This window comes from Rhinopithecus roxellana, chromosome 1 (genome assembly GCF_007565055.1).
Source record: "Rhinopithecus roxellana isolate Shanxi Qingling chromosome 1, ASM756505v1, whole genome shotgun sequence".
In the NCBI taxonomy this organism is placed as follows: Eukaryota; Metazoa; Chordata; class Mammalia; order Primates; family Cercopithecidae; genus Rhinopithecus; species Rhinopithecus roxellana.
This window is the reverse complement of record NC_044549.1, coordinates 41446763-41466513: the sequence shown is the minus strand read 5'-3', so window position 1 is coordinate 41466513 and position 19751 is coordinate 41446763. Positions and strand designations below refer to the sequence as shown.

Below are 19751 nucleotides of genomic sequence, written 5' to 3'. Positions count from 1 at the left end.
GAAAATAAACTGCAGAATCATGAGATGTTATTGCCAGTTTCTTCTTCCAGTATCTCCTAAAAACAAGAATAATCCAGCAGACAAAATTGAATTGACTCAATCACCACCTTAGCTCTCCCTCGGTTGGGTGTCCAGGCCTGGTCCACTCAGCTGTGGTGCAGGGGTTATAAGGCACAATCCCACCTCTGGGTTCACCTCTCTGGGTGGGGTCAGTTCTCAGAGAAAGACATGGCTGGGCAGATATTCAAAATGATTCTACTGCATCCTGATTACTTTTTATCTCTTTTAGATTAAGGTTTCAGATAAAATATGCTGTCATGAATCCTTTGAGGTTGTCTATAAATAGCTGAAACTGCAAAGTCTGAATCTACAAATGCTGAACGTCTACAACATTTTCAAACAGCCCAAATCTATTCCTGCTAAATGACTGCACAACTTTCTACTGCTGATCACTTCCAGTAATGAAACTGTGATCTTGGAAAGCTTAGGAATAAAATAATCATGAGAAGATTCTCAGTACCTGCGAATAAGTAAAATAGTTAAATAGCTAATAGTAATTGAGCATTTACTCTTGCTCGGCACTGCAGCTAAGTATTTCACATACATTATTCCATTCCATCCTCACAAAAACTCTGTGCAATATTATTATTTATAGAAGAAGTAACTAAGGAGCAAAGAGTTTAGGCAACCAACCAGCTAGTAAGTGGCAGTTCTCTAATACTCCTTAAGCTATATTATTAACCGCCACCCTGTATCCAAAAGCATAACCATGCCCTGAGTGCTTAAGGGAGCTATTCATCTTCCCCTGTGCCTCTAAAGAAAGAAACTTGAGCCCATTTTTAGTAACAAAGAATGGACATGACTCCAATGCTATAACCAGATAGCCTGGAACAACCCTTATCGCTTTTACTGCAAGAAGCTCTCTAGGGAACAATCAACACAGAATGAGTATTCCTGTGCGGTTAGCACTGTCTCTGAACAATCCCCAAATACTCCAAGTTCAACTAAAAGGCCACATGCCAGATAAAGAAGGGTTACCCCTTCCTCAAGAAGGTGATGGTGCTGGAATGAAACCATCCTTTCTACTTACATTCCTGCCTCAGCCAACATGTCAGCGGGAGTTTCCGTCAGTGCTTGGTTAGAAGGCAGGCAGCGTGCTCCCACACACCAACAGTACGCTGTGAGGGTCCTCTCACCACAATATCCTGGGCTAAGCAGTGTCCATCAAATGCACTTTTAATTACCCTCATCCTCACAGGGTCACAAAATGTTGACTCTTAAGATACATTTAATCCACAAATTGATAAATACACCACACTCCTGCCTCAGCACCTAAGTTAGAGGTCAAATATTCGCACTTTACGAGCCCATCAGGATGCACTAGCCCAGTTTGAGTTCAATTTGGAGTTTGGAGGCTCAAGTCTCAGGGAATATTCTCAACTTTATAGCCTCTGCTGGCAGCCTCATCAAGAGGTTGCATATGACAAGGATAGCAGAGCTATACATGGGAGGGGAACATCACTCACTTTCCTGACCTACACCTCATAGGAGAGGAAGTAGTCCGAACATATTCAGCTTTTATCAATAACTCCTTATGATTCAACAACATAGATAATTTTTAAAGTTTTTTTTATACTTTTCTACTTTTCTACTGTTTTCTACTTTCCTACTTTTGTTTGTACTTTTGAGAGTGTTCCAAAACTTCCTTTCTGCAGTGTAAGTTACCACTTCCTGTAACTGACCTAAACTACACTTTCACATTTCTTTGGATGCCCTCTAGTGTAACTATTCTCAGTTTAGTCGTGGCATTTGTTTGAAAAGGGATTTTTTACCTCTGTGTTACTAGGCTCTTTCAGGCTGCTTGGAAAAGACACACCCATATTAAGGATGTGTTCAGTGCAGGGATGCATGAGGATGTGAGCCACTTGAATCTGCATGAGAATCACTTGAACCCAGGAGGCGGAGGTTGCAGTGAGCCAGTATCACATGGAGGCGATCACCTCTGTCCTAACCATAGACTTCCAAGATTGGGGAGCACAACACATTTCACAGAGACCTAGAACAATAGCTTCACATTGCCCACACTCAGTCTGAGTTCTAGTCACCCACTTTCATTTTCTCCATCTGGTATTTATTCTTCCAAAGACAGCAGACTAAATCAACTTGTCACCATCCCACTATGGAGCGCCCCTTTTCGGTTAGTCTCTGTGACTCTTGGTCTCAATCATGTCCAACTTATACCTATTAGATTTTGACTCAAGGGAAAAAATCTGTTGTTCCATCATTTATGGCCAGGATAGCAAGATAAGCACATAGTATGTAAGAACCATCCAGAAGAGAGCTGGGGGCATGACAGATATTTCAGCTTGCATAGCCTGTCTTTTAATTTATATTTAGTAAGTTCTGTTTTATAACTTCAGAGTTGCCTTAAGTGCAGGAAATGCAATGGCCGCTGGTAAATTGCAGAGATTAAAGAATTGAAAATTTTCACTGTCACCATGTGCAGAAAAGTGTTAACATGGCAGGGCTGAGACTACTGGACTTAGTAAGTGCTGATTGCAAGGCTTGTCCACGGCTGGCATCAGAAAACTTGGATTTAAGGAGAGTCCCCACCACTCTCAGAACTGCCTGTGTAAACAGTATGGTTTATGCTGAACACTTGCTTTCCTTCAAGGAGTCTGAAATTCTGGCACGTGATAAAAAGAAGGTGCCTACGTGACCAGCCTCACAAAAAGCCTTGGTCACTGACTCGCTTATGAGCTTCCCTGGAGGACAACACTTGACGCATGGTGTCCCAATTTGTTGCTGGAGAAATTTAGTGCATCCTGTGTGACTTCACTGGGAGAGGACTTTTGGAAGTGTGTGCCTGATTTCCGCTGGTCTTTGCCCTACATGCCTTTTCCCCTTGCTGATTTTGCTTTCTATCTTGTCACTGCAATAAATCATAGCCATGAGCACAACTATAAGCTGAGTCCTGGGAGTCCCCCTAGTGAACCGTTGAACCTGGGAGTGGTCTTGGGGACCCCAATACACAGCCAATCACATCCACAGATTCTCATTTGTATTGGGGTAGCCTACCACCTCACATTTGAAAAAGGAAGCACAAGTCTTTTCCCTGCAGAGACATTACATTGCCCCTCTCTGCCTTCAATTACAGCTATACGTTCATTACCGCTATTTAAGTCGGGAACTTGAAAGAGTCAGCTTTCTTTGGAAGTAGCCATAAGAGACTAAAACTTTAATGAGGGCAAAGAGAAGACATCAAGGGGAAGAACCAGCTGGAGGAGGCTGCCATCTGATAGGCTCACTCTGAGTGGTTATTCAGCCGGTTAGTGGCAGCAATGCTATTTACCATAAAAAGCTGGTTAAAATGAGCATTTTCTGTCACACTCAGACATTCCTAATGAGCCAGATTCTTCCATGGCATGACCTTTTTGTGCAGGTCAGCTCCTTTGAACAGCTGCATTTATTCTCTTCCATTTTTAGGTTTTGCTGGCACATTAAAAATAATACCTAAGGGTCTGAAAGAAGCCCTGTCACTGCTCAAAAGTGCCTGATTTACTCCTGGGGAGTAGCCCAGACCCTGAGAGAATCTCAATCCATGAGGTTTTATGATAAATGTCAGTGATTATGCTGATAATAGAGTGGTCCACCAAAACTATGCAAGGGAAGGCATTTTCTTTTCAGGAGGAGGGGGAAGCATGAACTGCTTCCTGTAAAGCCTATGACTGGTGCTTTAGCATCCTGCCTCTTCTCCCAAGGGAGTGGGAGAGAAGAGAGAAAGAAGGTATAGGAAGACTACAAGGAGGGAAAGAGAAGGAAAAGAAGTGCTCAGAGAATAAGGCAAAAGCTCGCTTCAGCTTTGAGCCTCTGGCCGTGAAAAATTCCCATCCCCGGGGTCCTCTGAAAAGTGCTCAACCCCACCCATAACCTAATGCCACCGGTTATACTTCATGCTGCCCCTGAGGCCATCCCCTCATCAGTCCCACTAGGCTTACTGTAACTGGAGCTTACAGGAAGGTGGGCCCATCATTCTGATCAAACAAGCAGCCTTTCCAGTCTCCTCATAAATTCTAAAGGCAGTTGTTTAGCCCTGTCTGGAATATTTAATGCCCTGTGCTCAGGAACAAGTCTGTGGTTCTTCTGTCCACAATCCTACATGTCTTCATGATGTCCCAAGCCAAGAAAGAGCCAGGAACCTGGACAGTGGTTGTTTTAGTCTGCCCAGGGTCCCTTCTTTGGAGAAATCTCTTCCTCCGTGCCATGTGGTTTGTGAAGCTATCAGTAAGAGTGTGCAGCCTGCTATAGGGATGGTATCATGACCCAAACACAGCCAACCACAGGACTGCCCCCTTGACAATGTGCTTTGTCCAAGGGGGTGGGCACATGACACAAGCAGAGCCAACCAGAACCCTCCCCTGAGTTGGATCTATGGCTCAGGAGAACAGACGCTCTTCTGGCTAGGCTGCCAAGGCTGAAAGGATGGCATTTTAGGGCTTGCACCAGCTATCTTCTCAGCCACATGGAAAAAGTAAAACAGCTGAATAAGCTGAGAGTCTGGGGTGTGTGTGTGTGTGTGTGTGTGTGTGTGTGTGTGTGTGAGAGAGAGAGAGAGAGAGAGAGAGAGAGAGAGAGAGAGAGACAGAGAGACAGAGAGACAGAGAGAGAGACAGAGAGAAACTTACAGCATTGAGTTATGCCTTAGTTTATTAGTGCTAACTCTGGTAATTTAAACAATACAAATTTATCTTCTCACAGCTCTGGAGGCCAGAAGCCTGAAATCAAGGGTCAGCAGGGCAGGACTCCCTCAGTAGAGTCTGGGGAGAATCTGTTCCTGAATCTTCCAGCTTCCAGTGGCTGCCAGCAGTTCCTGGCATCCCTTGACTTGTGGCCACATCACTCCATCCTCGTATCACCTTCTTTCCTGTGTGTCTTTTCTCTCCTGTCTGTGTCCAATCTTGCTCTGCCTCTCTCTCTTTTTTTTTTTTTTTTGAGACGGAGTCTCGCTCTGTCACCCAAGCTGGAGTGCAGTGGCGCGATCTCCACTCACTGCAAGCTCCGCCTCCCGGGTTCATGCCATTCTCCTGCCTCAGCCTCCCCTGTAGCTGGGACTACAGGCGCTCGCCACCGCTCCCAGCTAGTTTTTTTGTATTTTTTTAGTAGAGATGGGGTTTCACCGTGTTAGCCAGGATGATCTCAATCTCCTGACCTCGTGATCCGCCCGTCTCGGCCTCCCAAAGTGCTGGGATTACAGGCTTGAGCCACCACGCCCGGCCCTGCCTCTCTTTTATAAGAATGCATATCATTGCATTTACAGCCCACCCAATGATAATCCAGAATAAATCACTCCTCCCAAGATCCTTAAGTTAATCACATATTTGCCATATAAGATAATATTCGCTCTTTTGCCACATTGGGTAAAATTTACAAGTTCCAGGAAGTGACTCTATTTTGGTAGGGTATGCTTTTTAACCTATCACAAGTCCCATTTGAGTCCCCAAGACCTTAGATTCCGCAGTTCTTCCTTCAGCCCCATGAGCCACCTCAGTAGACTCCTCATCAGCCAGTAAGTTCCTTCCTGGCCCAGGCTAGCATGAATTGGTTCAGTCACTTGTATTAAGGGTGTCTTAAATAACACACATCCCCATGTCTGCAGCAGGCTGGGCATTGGAGGAAGTAGCAAGGTGCAGTAGACAGAACATTTGCTCTTTCATGAGCGTTTGGGAAAATCACTTTCCTTTCCCAGCTCTGCTGTTTCATAATCTTTGCAAATATTAAGCTTAAAGGACTACTGCATTTGTTTATGCTATCTTATTTTTTAAATACCCTGTAATTATATTTATGGCCTGATGATCATTTAAGGATTTTTTTCAAATGTGATTTAAAAAACCCAACCTAAGAGGCTTGAGCAAAAAGAAGCAGGTAACAAATCTAAAATGTCTAGCGCTATATCAGGTACAGCTTGATTTGAGGCCCTAATGATGCCACTGGACTCCATCTCCTGGTGCTGCCTCTTCAGGATTGGCAGTATCTCAGGCCCAGGCGGTGGCTCCCTGCAGCTTCAGAGTCACACTATCCAGTACTCAGGCCAGCAGAAAAGAGAGTCAGCCTCCCCAGTGAGTAAACAAGTCTTGGAATTGGATTTCATTCACTCTATTGGTCTGACTTCTGTTGAATTCCTATTCAAAGTAATCACTATGGTCAAGAGGATGAAATGTAGTGATTGGCTTATCCTAGGCCATTTGCATGGTTGAAGAGTGGAAGAAGAGGGGTACTCTAGAGGGAAGGTGGATGTTGTCACCTGAAGTGTGGGGAAAGCATGCTGGGTGTGAAAGGAATCAATGTATATTGAATACCATGACATTAAAAAATTTTATAAAATCCATTTATTCTTTGGGAGGCTGAGGCAGGCGGATCACAAGGTGTGAGATCGAGACCATCCTGGCTAACATGGTGAAACTCTGTCTCTTCTAAAAATGCAAAACAATTAGCCGGGTGTGGTGGTGGGCACGTGTAGTCCCAGCTACTCAGGAGTCTGAGGCAGGAGAATGGTGTGAACCCAGGAGGCGGAGCTTACAGTGAGCCAAGATCATGCCACTGCACTCCAGCCTGGGTAACAGAGCGAGACTCCATCTCAAAAAAAAAAAAAAAAAAAAAAAAAAATCCATTTATTTATCCAAATGAATAGGTCTGCCAAGTTTGTAATGAATAGATGGATTATCATAAGTCATACTTTTATAAATATAATACAAAAATGTATACTACCAACTTGCAGAATTTTCCAAATTAATTTGAAGGAGATCGTGTGAGTTTAGTACCTTTAGACAGGGCAAAATAGGCATACATTCAAATTATGCATTACTTTGGATATGTCAATAAACACAAATATTTGATAAATACTTTATTTCCCCAAGTTGCTGATGAAACCATCTTATCACAGATGCTTTCAATGATTACATAAATGTCACCCTGAACATGATTAATTAACCATAATAAACATTGTACTCAACTCTCGAAGTGTTCTTTTGGCCTCAGTGTGAGATTTGATTTTCTGTAGCCATAGTTTTCAAACTTTGTAGTTACACACTACCACCAATGAGGCTAATATATACATTAAAAAACATGTAAAATATAAAATGAGTTAAAGATGAAATAATTAACATGCTTTTTTCTTTTTTCTTTTTATTTTTTTGGGATGGAGTCTCTGTTGCCCAGGCTGCAGTGCAGTGGCACAATCTCAGCTCACTGCAACCTCCGCCCCTTGCCTCGTGCCTCAGCCTCCCAAGCAGCTGGGATTACAGGGGCATGCCACCATACCCAGCTAATTTTTTGTATTTTTAGTAGAGGTGCAGTTTCACTGTGTTGGCCAGGCTGGTCTCAAACTCCTGGCCTCAAGTCATCCGCCTGCCTCAGCCTCTGGAATTGCTAGGATTACAAGCGTGAGCCACCGCGCCCGGCCTAAAATAATTAACATTCTTTATTTTATTTATCAATGGTGAAAATACCTTTATGATCTCATTGAAAAAAAATATTAGTACATTTTGTGAGTGTGTTGTCATTACTTCATTTAGAATATATTTTCTAGACCAGGCATGGTGGCTCACATCTGCAATCCCAGCACTTTGGGATGCCAAGGCAGGCAGATTGCTTGAGGCCAGTAGTTCAAGACCAGCCTGGGCAACATGGGGACACCTTGTCACTAAAAAAAAATACACAAAATTAACCAGCTTGGTGGCATGCACTTGTAGTTCCAGCTACCCAGGAGGCTGAGGCAGGAACATTGCTTGAGCCTAGGATGTCGAGGTTGCAGTGAGCTGTGATGACACCATTACACTCCATCCTGGGCAACAGAGTGAGACCCTGTCTCAAAAAGGAAAAAAAAAAAAAAAAGGAAAATATTTGCTTAACATCTTGTGACAGAGAGCTGAAGGTCTGATTCTAAATCCAGTTTATTTTGATATTTGGTATTATAGCTGTCAGAGTTGAAAAAGCTAACCCAGTGTTATGAGCTGAACTGAGTTGCTTCCAAATTCACATTGAAGCCCAAACTCCCATGTGACTGTTCGGAGATACGGCCTTTAAAGATATAATTAAGGTTAAATGAGGTCATAAAGGCAGAGTCCACATTAGATAGGAGTCATGTCTTTAGAAGTGGGAGAGACACTAGGTAAGAGCCATATGAGGACACAGGGAGGAGGCAGTCATCTGCCTGCCAAGGAGAGAGATCTCAAAAGAAATCAATGCTGCTGGCACCTCAGTCTTGTCATTCTGGCCTCCAGAACTGTGAGAAAATAAGTTTATGCCACCCAGTCTGTGATATACTTTTATGGCAGCCCTGGAAGATGAGAGGACCCACAAATATGGCTCTATTGACCTGACTTTGGTCAAATTCCTACTCTTAATCACTATGGTCAAGGGGTTGAAATGTGGTGACTGGCTTATCCTAGGCCATTTACATGTTTGAAGAGTGGAAGAAGAATGGTACTCTAGAGTGAAGGTGGGTATTCTTACCTGAAGCGTGGTGAAAGCATGCTGGATGCGAAAGGAATCAACGTCTACTGAATATCGTGACATTGACTTTCTACAGATACCATTGGCTCACCCACCAAATGACTCATTTTCCAGTCCTATAGACCATTCATGCAAAGGGTTTTTTTTGTTGTTGAAACTTGGATCATAAATTCCCATCTGCTCTGGAAATCAAAATTAATTAAAAGGTTTTTTGTTTGTTTGGCTGGTTGGTTGGTTGGTTTCTGTTTGTTTGCTTTGAGACAGGGTCTCTCTCTGTCACCAAGGTTGGATTAAAGTGGTGCAATCACAGGTCACTGCAGCCTCCACCTCCCAGGATCAAGTGATCTTCTCATCTTGGGACTACAGGGGAGTGCCACAATGCCCAACTAATTTTTGTATTGTTTGTAGAGACGAGGTTTTGCCATGTTTGCCCAGGCTAGTCTCAAACCCCTGGGCTCAAGTAATCCTCCCACTTCAGCCTCCAAAAGTGCTGGGATTACAGGTGTGAGCCACCATGCCGGGCCCAAGTTATTGTATTTTTATATTTTCAACAAATGAGTAAATAAAACACTGGAATTCTGTCTGAAGATTTTTAAACAGGTTAGAAAATTTTGTGTAAGTTTTTAAAATGTGCATACACGAGAGTTTTTATGGTGCCACACTTTTATTGTTTTGGATAACAAAATAGCCTAATGATAAGACATTTCCAAACATCCCATTTCAAAATATTTTTTCCACTGCATAGTTCTTTTAAAAAGTAATTATTTTCTCACTCATTGTTAGCATCATATTTTATCCTGAAGGGATAGATGGTGTGTAGATTTTTTAAAAAATTAGATAGGTAACATTCTACTTGTTATCACATAAAAAGACAACAAAATGGGAACAGCTGTCTTTATGTCAAACAAAAATGTGTGTTGTCCAGTTTAACAACATTTAAGGCCTCTGTCCCAAGAACAACTACGAGCCATAGTGAGGTATAAAACATATTTAGAGTCACTTCCCATGCCATTACTGTGTTACACTCTGTTATATTTTAAATGACAAAATTTAGAAAATTAACCACATCAGTGACTTCCTATAACGTGTTATGTAGCTCTGACCTCAGTGTCTTTGCTGCAGTAGTTTATCCATAAATCGTGCAGTAAAGGATTTCATGTGTGAGCATAGCTATGAAACTTTACCCTGAATCCTTCCACTCCGTTCAAAACTGTCAAAACTGCGGCTTCACTTACACAGTTCTTCCAGAAAATATTGTTTTCATTAAATAATTTATTATTAAGAATAAATCTTAGCTGGGTGCATTGGCTCACTCCTGTAATCCCAGCACTTCGGGAGGCCAAGATGGGTGGCTCACTTGAGGTCGGGAGTTCAAGACTAGCCTGACCAATGTGGTGAAACCCTGTATCTACTAAAAATACAAAAATTAGTCTGGTGTGGTGGCACGCGCCTGTAATCCTAGCTACTCGGGAGGCTGTGGTGACAGAATCACTTGAACCTGGGAGGCGGATGCTGCAGTGAGCCCAGATTGTGCCACTGCACTCCAGGCTGGGAAACAGAGCGTGACTCTGTCTCAAAAAAAAAAAAAAAAAAAGAGAATAAATCTTTTCCAGCGTACCTTTCTTTAGTTGCTCACAAAAAAGCAGTTCTTTGTGTATCTCTTTATTGAAACAGAATCTAGTCAATATAATAATCTGAGAAACATTCGAGAGTTCTGTATTTTCATTCACTACATAGCAAATCTCCCACATGGTATAATTTACTCCAATACATTTTTGTTTTCCTGCTAATCTTCAGCTATATAAATACATATATATATAACACATTTTATAGAGAATACATTATATGTAGAGTACATTATATATATAACACATTATATATATAATTTTTTCTTTGTCAGTTGATCTATAATCTATACAAACAATGCTTATCACTGACTTGCTGTTAATAAATATGTGGGTGAATCTCTGTTCGAGGCTCTCAGCTCTGAAGGCTGTGAGACCCCTGATTTCCCACTCCACACCTCTATGTTTCTGTGTGTGTGTCTTTAATTCCTCTAGCGCCGCTGGGTTAGGGTCTCCCCAACCGAGCTGGTCTCAGGAATTATATCTATATATAATTTTTTCTTTGTCAGTCCCAAGGGTGTGTTCTGACCAAAGAATGCATTTTAGCTTGTTATCACATTGTTTTCCATGTACTATTTCTACTATTCCTGATTAAGCAATAAGACAATTATTTCCCCCAAGGTATGTCTTTTGTCATTAATAAATCTAAAACGAGGTCTCTAAACATTTAATATTAAACTGAGTGAAATTTTCTGAAGTACTAAGTTGAGTATTGCATATCTTCAGACATCACTGAAAAAAAAAAATGAAAGGATTTGTCTTTATGTTCCAAACACCTGGTTTCTAAAGGTCTTGCAAATCCTAAGTACTTTTAATCAATATCTCAAAGCATACTTAGGATGAGGATGTGACTAATGATAATGAATGCGAATCTGTATTTCAAATAGCCTTACGGCTACTTTTGAATTTTTCAATTGACTTGTCTTCAGTCTAATTGTTACTGTGTTAATGTGGCAGACATCGAGCTCTTTTTACAAGTAAGAAGCTTGTCAGTTTTGCCCTTTTCCTATAAATAAGAAAAAGCTTTATTCTCAAAGCATAGTTTTTGTAGTTGAAATGTTTTTAATCTAGTTTAGTGAAAACTAGATAGTATAATATGTAAATCCAGTTAAGTGGGCACACTGCAGTACATCACAATATGTTAAAGGGAACTAGCTGTTGTCAGTCCCTTTGTGTAGGAAAACGTCCACTCTCCCCTCATAGTATTTGGCAAATGAGGTTTAACTCATGACTGTCTGACATGCGGACGAAATACTGGTGTCATAGTCAATTTATATATTCACAAAGTCAATTTCTATTTTCATATAGAAAATAAGTAAAGGCCGGGCGCGGTGGCTCAAGCCTCTAATCCCAGCACTTTGGGAGGCCGAGACGGGCGGATCATGAGGTCAGGAGATCAAGACTATCCTGGCTAACACGGTCAAACGCCGTCTCTACTAAAAAAAATGCAAAAAAAAAAACTAGCTGGGCGAGGTGGAGGGCGCCTATAGTCCCAGGTACTCGGGAGGCCGAGGCAGGAGAATGGCGTAAACCCGGGAGGCGGAGCTTGCAGTGAGCTGAGATCCGGCCACTGCGCTCCAGCCTGGGCGACAGAGCAAGACTCCGTCTCAAAAAAAAAAAAAAAAAAAAGAAAAGAAAAGAAAATAAGTAAAAATAGAAGTTCTAATATTCTTCCTCTGTCTCCTGGGGATGCTGTACCCCACTTTTGAGAGCACAGATTTCATTGTAGGATGGCTGATTCACTGCTGTAGTGACATTGGATACTCCCAGAATCCATTCCCTGCTTCTCCAGCCAACACTAGCCTGATTTTCTTTCGGGTGATTCCACTTGACATCAGTTTGGGGATGTCAAGAAACTCAATTTGGACTTCAAAACAGGATATCCTAGGACTCTTTTTTTTTTTTTTTTTTTTTTTTGAGGTAGGGTCTCTGTTGCCCAGGCTGGAGTGTAGTGTAGGATCATGGTTTACTGCTGCCTCAACCTCCCAGGCTCAAGTGATCCTCCCACTTCAGCCTCCTGAGCAACTGGGACTGCAGGTGCATGTCACCACACCCAGCTAATTAAAAAAAAAAAATTTGTAGAGTTGGGGTCTTCCTATGTCGCCCAGGCTGATCTCAAACTCCTGGGCTCAAGCAATCCCCCCACCTTAGCCTCCCAAAGTGCTGGGATTATAGGCATGAGCCACCACACCCAGCCTCCTAGGACTTTTGTAGCAGCTCCAAAAAGAAGCTATGTTCCCTCATCCACATGGTATGGTCCAAGGGTGTGAATTGGCCAGCACTGCAGCTAGTTTACCACCCTGATAGCATAGACTGGAGCTTCCAGGAGCCACACTGTGGCATCCAGGGATGAAATGAGACTGCTGAAGGTAGGGGCAAGAGAAGGCAAGAAATAGGATCTTTGGTGACCTTATTTGAGCTCCTGGATGAAGGCTTATTTAAATCCAGTCCTATCCACAGGACTTCACAGCTACAGGGGTCAATAAATTCCATTTAGTTGCAAAAACCATATTTAAGTTGGCTTCTCTGTCACCTGAAACAAAAAAATCCCTCACTAATATAAACTGTCAACCCTCTCATGCAGTTTGTTTTCTGATTTTTACTTATTTTCATCTTTTGCTTTATTTATTGCAGAGTTAACCATATGCCATAGCACAGTTTTATCATCAGTACCTGTAAGATCTCTCTAGTGAATTATTTCCATACCAGTGCATCTTAATTACATGCTTACTGTGTACCAGGCACTATTCTAAGTACTTTACATATTGATACATTTAATCTGCACAATAACTCTATGAAATCAGTAGAATTATTATCACGATTTTACAGATGAGGCAACTGAGATGCAGAGAGGTTAAGTAACTTGCCCAAGGTTACATAATAAGTAGTAAAGCCAAGATTTACTACCAAGGCAATTTTGTACCAAGGCAGTCTGTCTCATAAACCCATGCTTTTAATTGCTACAGTACACCACAAAGATTGCACTAGTCACATGCTAACACTGACATTGTCCAATTGTCTGATTTTTGCTGCCATTGTGACGAGTGTAAAGTGACATTTATAATTTACTGTGTAACTTTGGACAGACTACTCAAACTCTGTGTCTGTTTCTTCATCTGTAAATTGGAGACAATAAAATAATACTGATTTCAAACAGTTGTTGTGCAATTTAAATAATAGTAGTGATGTTGAGTATCTTTACTTATTGTCCATTTGGGGTTCCCTTTTTGGAAATTGCCTGTTCATACCTATTGCCCTTTTTTATTGGGTTTCCTGTCTTTTTCTTATTGATTTGCAGGGTGTGTGTATGTGTGTGTTATGAGTTACATGTCAGTTTTAGATATTTATACCTCCTATCATTCTGTCTATGGTGCCCTTAGTTGAACAGGAATCTTTCATTTCATTTTGATATACTCAAATCCATTCATTGTGTTCCAAATGTAGAGAGGATAAAGATATGAAAAACACTGTTTATGCTCTAAGCAACTTAAAAGTAGCTGGAGAATCAAGAACAACTATGAGAATAAGTGTTAAGCATTGTATAGCAGTCTGCAATATAATGCCCCAAGTTGTAAGGCTCAGTAGCCAACAGTACAAACTTGGGAAAGTATCTAAATCTTCCTGAGCTTCAGTTTTATTTGGAAAACGGAAACAATAAAAAAAAAAGACCTTTCCATTTACTGTATTTTTTTAAATTTTTATTTATTATTATTATTATTATTTTGAGATGGAGTCTCTCTCTGTTGCCCAGGCTGGAGTGCAGTGGCACAATCTCGGCTCACTGCAACTTCTGCCTCCTGGGGTCAAGCAATTCTGGTGCCTCAGCCTCCCAAGCAGCTGGCACTACAGTTGCCCACCACCATACCCAGCTAATTTTTGTATTTTTAGTAGAGACGGGGTTTAATCATGTTGGCTAGGCTGGTCTCGAACTCCTGGCCTCAAGTGATCCACCTGCTTTAGCCTCCCAAAGTGCTGGGATTACAAGGTGTGAGCCATCATGCCCAGGCTCCTTTCCATCTATTGTGATAATTAAATAAAATAAGAGATGTTGAATGGTTCTCATAGCACCTGGTGTATAGTACTAACTACAATTTAGATGCAAAACAGATCAATGAGATAATAATGGCTATCATGTATAGAGGTCTACTACCTGCCAGGCACTTTTTATATGTATCTGCTTAAATTTCACAACTCCCTGCAAGGCATTATCACTGCCACTTGTCAGACGCAGAAACCTAGATTCAGAGGGCTTATTATTTGATAAAAGGCCACACAGCTAGTAAATGGCAGTGACAGGATGGAAAGCCAGATTGCTTTGACCTCAAACCTCCTGTGCCTTCTGCTATGCCAAGCCGTTGTCAGAAAAAATACTAAGGAAGCAATGAAACTTGACTGTGGCTCCTGAAAACAAAGCAAACAAACCAACCCAAGCATTTTAGTAGATAGGAGGAAGGGAGGAAAGATCATGCCAGATTCTGAGAGGGTGCAGTGGATCTGCAAGGGATGCAATGTATTGAGAGTTATTCCAGGGCAGAAGCAAAACTTTATCCACCACATTTCCCTTCAATCCTCACACAGTGACCAAGACAGAGTATCTGGTGCGGAACATTTATTTCCTAATCTTATTATCCTGACAGGGGAGCAGGAGTAAGTTGTCTGACTGGCGAGTTTGAAAGAACTGGGCATGTGTCACTCTATCCCCTCAAGTCTGGGGAGCAGGCATGTCCCAGGAGGCACATGTTTTCTGCTCTTCCATGCAGTCAGTCTAGTTTTTACACAGGCAGGTTTTCCAGCTCTGCTTGTGACTGAGTGCACATGTTCAATTCTGGGCCCACTGTCCCTTCAGATCTAAAGTCATGGCTGCCATTCCAGCCTTTAGCAGAGACAAAGCTGACATTTTGCTCTCCATAAGTCTGACTCCTGCTGCTATCTCAATGGATTCTGAACTTACATGAGGACCATAGGTATTATCTTGAAGCCCCCTAAAGCCACAACAGTGGGCACTCAACAAACCAGTAGAGTGAATATGACAAGTTCAGAGGACAATGAGGAGACGGGTCTGCTTTGAGTGGAGGAAGTATGCCGATGTAGTTGAAGAGAAGTTAGATGAACAGGGTGGGCCCAGTAGTGGACGGCTTATAAGAAGGGCAGAGTTTGGATTTGATGTGGGAAGAAGAGCGTTGAAAGTTTCTGAGTAGAGGAAGAACATGAACAGTAGGAAGACAATGTTTAAAATAAGGTAGCGAACGAATATGAAAATGGATTGCAGTAGAGACTACAGGGAAGAGACTGGAGCCCTAGGTCAACGAAAGGAGGTTTCCAGAATTTCTGAGTGAGGGAGGATGAAGGTCTGGCCTAGGAAAGTGGACATGTGAACGCAGGCGAGGGGATGCATATGAGATCTCAGCGGGTAAACTGCCAGGCTAAGGGTACAAGCCAGTTCTGAGAAAAGGAGATAGGTTTGAAGGCAACCACCCTGAAAGAGGTAGATGAGAAGGCCCTGAAGCTGGGGGAAGTGAGGCTTAGCCCTGGGCATGTGAAATCTGAGTTGCTAAGTGGATCTGTTCTCCGCACCAGTTATGGCAGGAAAGGCGCCTTAATTATGAGCATTTTAGGGAGTTAACCCTGTCAAAGAGGTAGCACACTTTTGAAGGCCAAGGGGTGGGACGAAGGTGGTGAAGATGGCAAGCCTGAACACAGAGGCTAGTTGGGATGACGGGGTGCGAGGAGGGACACAGGTGATGAGTGAGTGGGCGGAGAGGAGGGGGACACCACTCCCGGGCCCGAGGGAAGGAGGGGATGAGGCTGCCGGCAAATGCTGGACTCAGGATCTTCCCAGGGGAGCAGGGCGGCCGCCACCTCACCCAGGACAATGCACCGTAGAACCCAAAGCAGCCTTCCCCACGCCGGCCGGTCTTCCCGGCCCTGCACCCACTTCCCGGTGCCCCGCTGCCCTGTTGCCGTGACACCCTCGACCCCGGGATGCGGGGTCTCCTCTGCCTCCCTGGGCCTCCCCGCTTCAGCCGCGTGGGGCGACTCCGCTTCCCAGGCCGCGGGACGTCTTTTCCTCCAGGTTCCAGTCCCGGCCCTTCCCGGGCCCCCCGCGGCACCGCCCACCTGGCCACAGCCGCAGCCCGCCCGGGCCGCCGCCAGCCAACAGCCCCTCCCGGGGTGGAGTTTCCCCTCCCCCTCCCCCTTTGTGGCAGGGCCCCACGGGACGCCCCCTCTGCCTCCGCTCCACGTCCAGGGGGCCGAAGGGGCGCCGGACGAGGGGCTGTGCGGAGAGAGGGGTTCGGCGGCGCCAGGACTCCCGCGGGCTCCCCGGAGCAGGGGCCAGGAGGAGGGGGAGCGGGAGCCGCGGGGGCCTCTGCAGCAGAAGGGGGAGGAGAATGGGGAGGAGCTGGGGGGCAGGCAGGCGGGGAAGGAGAGGTCTTAAGGGGCGGCGAGAGCAGGTCGGATTTCCTCCGAGGCTGGCGACCGGCGGAGCTCCAACCTGCGCTTAGAGCTCGCTGCGGCCGTCCTGCCCCGCGCCCTCCGGAGACCTGGACCGTACCACGGTGAGCGCAGAGCGCGAGGCGCGGAGGCCGGACTCTTCGGGCGGCCGGGGGTGCTCGGGCGGAGGGAGCGAGCCTGCGGGACCCGAGCAAGTTTCCCAGGTCGGCGCGGGGCCCGGCGCCTTCAGACTCGCTCTCTTCTCTCTTCCGCAGATGTGGAAACGCTGGCTCGCGCTCGTGCTCGCGCTGGTGGCGGTCGCCTGGGTCCGCGCCGAGGTAGGTGAGGGGCCGAGGAGTCCGAACTCGGTCCCCGGGGCCGCTTGGGTCTGCGCGCTGGGCGGGTGGGCGCGCGTCCTGGGGATGCTCTCCCGGGGTGGTGCTGGGAGTTTCCGTCCTTGGGGTGGGCTGGGGTGGAGCTAGGGGAGTGCTGTGGACAGAAATGCTACTCACGAAACTTAAATCTCTAAAGCAGGAAAAGTAGTTCGGGCCGTAAGCGGGAGCCCCAACGCGGCTAACATGGAGGGAGAGCGGGGAGGAGGAGAGGGGACGGGCTGGGCCGACGGGACGAGGCGGCGACTGGAGCAGCAGCGAGTTCAAAAAGGCGCCTCAGTTCCTTCCTTCACTTCAGAGGAGACAGAGTAGTTGGGGACTTTTCCCTCCCAAGTCTGTCTCCTGGGGGCGGGGGCAGAGGAATCTCGGGATTCTTCTTTTGGGGCAAAATTAATTTTCCTTTCTGTCTTTTAAAGTGAGATCATGATTCCCTGAAATGTATTTTCTTCTTTGTGAAGTGCCCTCGGGTTATGTATTATCATCTGAGCCATGTAACGGCCTTTTCCGAAATGTTCCCTGTAACGTTGCGCAAGTGTAAGAGAAAATCCATTGCTCTGCTCTTTGGGGGCTCGAGTTTCTAGTTAAAGCATTTCAGCGCTTGTTTTTTTGTACCAATTTTTTCAGCTCTAACGACCTTCCTGAGACACTACAAACCAACCAACAAACTCTTTGCTCAGAAGCCCCTCCATTAACTCAAAGGTTTATGGACAGAAAATAAACAATTCTAAATTCCCCGGGCTCCAGTCTCCAGGAAAGTGAGGTCAGAAACTAAACATTTGATAATTATGGCAGGAAATATGGAAGGAATTAAAAAGCATGAGGGAGAAGAAATGGAATGTACATTACAAAAGAAATAGCTCCCTGGTGGGTGGTTTATGCTCCCCGTTTGAATTTTTTCCTTCATATTACAGTTTAACCACACCCTTAGCATCGCAGCTTGACTCTGCCCAAAAAAATAATAAATGCTTACAAGGTCTTCACAATTTTTAAAAGATACGCATTGTACTGAATTATCATTTAATTCACTACTACGTTGTTGATTGAGGTGGAAACTCAATCAACTGTTTTTACTCCCAATTAAATAAAAATAGCTAATATTTATTAAATATCTGCTGTGTTGTAATAGAATTCCACTTTAATGACAGATACATTGAGTCAGAGAAGGTTACCCAATGCTCTCAGCTACTAAATGCTAAGGGTGGGATTTGAACCCAAACAGTCTGGCTCCGGACTCAAGGCTCTTGACTACGAGCCCACACCACTTCCAAGCACAATGGTTTAACATTTACGAAGTACATTTTTGTATACCACACATTGGGCTATGCACATTACCTGCAGTTGTTTCTTTTAAAGCTCCCAAACCCTGTAATGTAAGTTTTATTATCCCGATTTTACAGAGGAGGAAACAGGTTTAAGGAAATTAGGTAACTTGCCCAGGGTCATACAACTAGTTAGCTCTGAAGCAGGATCTGAGCCCATCTGTCTATCTTTGGAGCCCATCTTGAATTCCATGTCTGCTTCTTACCCATTTGGTTTTCCAGGGTTTGCATTTGAGGGAGTATTTCCCTTCACTGGCTGATGTAGCCCTGGTTAAGAAACATTCCTCCATCCCCTGCTGTGGCCCTCAAAAGGCAGCTGCAGACCAGTGATGGATGAGGTGAATCCCTGGTTGGTTTTCCAGCAGGCTTAAGAATTGCCAGCCAGTGTGTGAAATCACTCAGTGAACTGGAATGCAGATATGAGGTGTGAGGAGGCTGTTGGTTCACTCACCAGGCTGTGTGGCCCAAGGTCTGGGATCTATTCTAGGCGGCCTGCAAGACACACACCCCTCCCAACCCCCTTCCTCACAGGGAAAACTTACCCCTGGTAGGAAGTTCCCCCAGCAGCAATTTCCTGCTGGAGGTAGAAGAGCATCCAGTGCTCTCACAGAAGTCCCAGGCAAACTCTACAGGGAAGAAGGCAAAATAGAGAAGTACTGAGATGTAAAAACAGAGCGTGTTGGTGGAGAAAGGAGGCTGTGAACTCACAGCGTGTGGAAATGGTCACAATGAAAAGAGCGAGGGGTAGGTATGAGCTAGGTTACATTCCATGGCTCCAGGTTATTAAGGATTATTATCTTTTAATTATTCCAACTTCCTGGTGCCTGGCCTAAGTAACATTTGGCAAGTTTTTAATCCATTGAATAATAATATACCTTTAACTATTGATGAAGAGGTACATTAACCCTCTCCCTGTGGGAATAGTAATTTGGATTTTTTTTAAAGCATTTTATCTTGTAGTTAGTGGTGCTTGCCGTTTAAATGTCTTCCTTGTTAACTCTAGGGACGGTCTGCAAAAACAGTCACATCATGACATTTACAGTCTATTGGCATGAATCTATTGTAAACGTTAAATCAGCTAAAGTTATACGAATATTGTTGAAGTTTTTAGAAATGAAATTTAGAAAATAAATTGAGGCGTCTTGGTGCTTTCTGCTTTTTTGCAACCGTAAATATTTAATTCAGCATATTTTTTAAAAATTTAATCGCTTTACAAATCATGTTGATGTTTGAAGCAGCCAGAGCCTCTGTAGTAAACTTCAGAATCACAGTTGCTCACCACTTGGGAAAAGGTAATTGTGATCAGTATTAATGCCAGTCTATGTCAATCCCATTTGGTTAGATTCTCAAAATTATTAACAAAAGTCTTTAAGGAGCCTGGGCTTAGGGGCTCATGCCTGTAGTCCCAGCACTTTGGGAGGCCAAGCTGGGAGGACTACTTGAGTCCAGGAATTTGAGACCAGCCTTGGCAA

General features: G+C 44.1%; 1 protein-coding gene across 1 annotated transcript in view; it reads left to right on the top strand.

Annotated features, from left to right (window-relative positions):
* The first annotated feature begins 16524 nt into the window (after positions 1–16524).
* FSTL1 (follistatin like 1) overlaps positions 16525–19751 on the top strand; it is a 55618-nt gene continuing 52391 nt past the window's right edge. Inside the window, exons 1-2 of the mRNA XM_010387087.2 lie at positions 16525–16693; positions 16844–16906. Of these exons, the coding sequence (XP_010385389.1) occupies positions 16844–16906 (63 nt within the window). The 5' untranslated portion in view covers positions 16525–16693. The remainder of the gene's footprint in view (positions 16694–16843; positions 16907–19751) is intronic.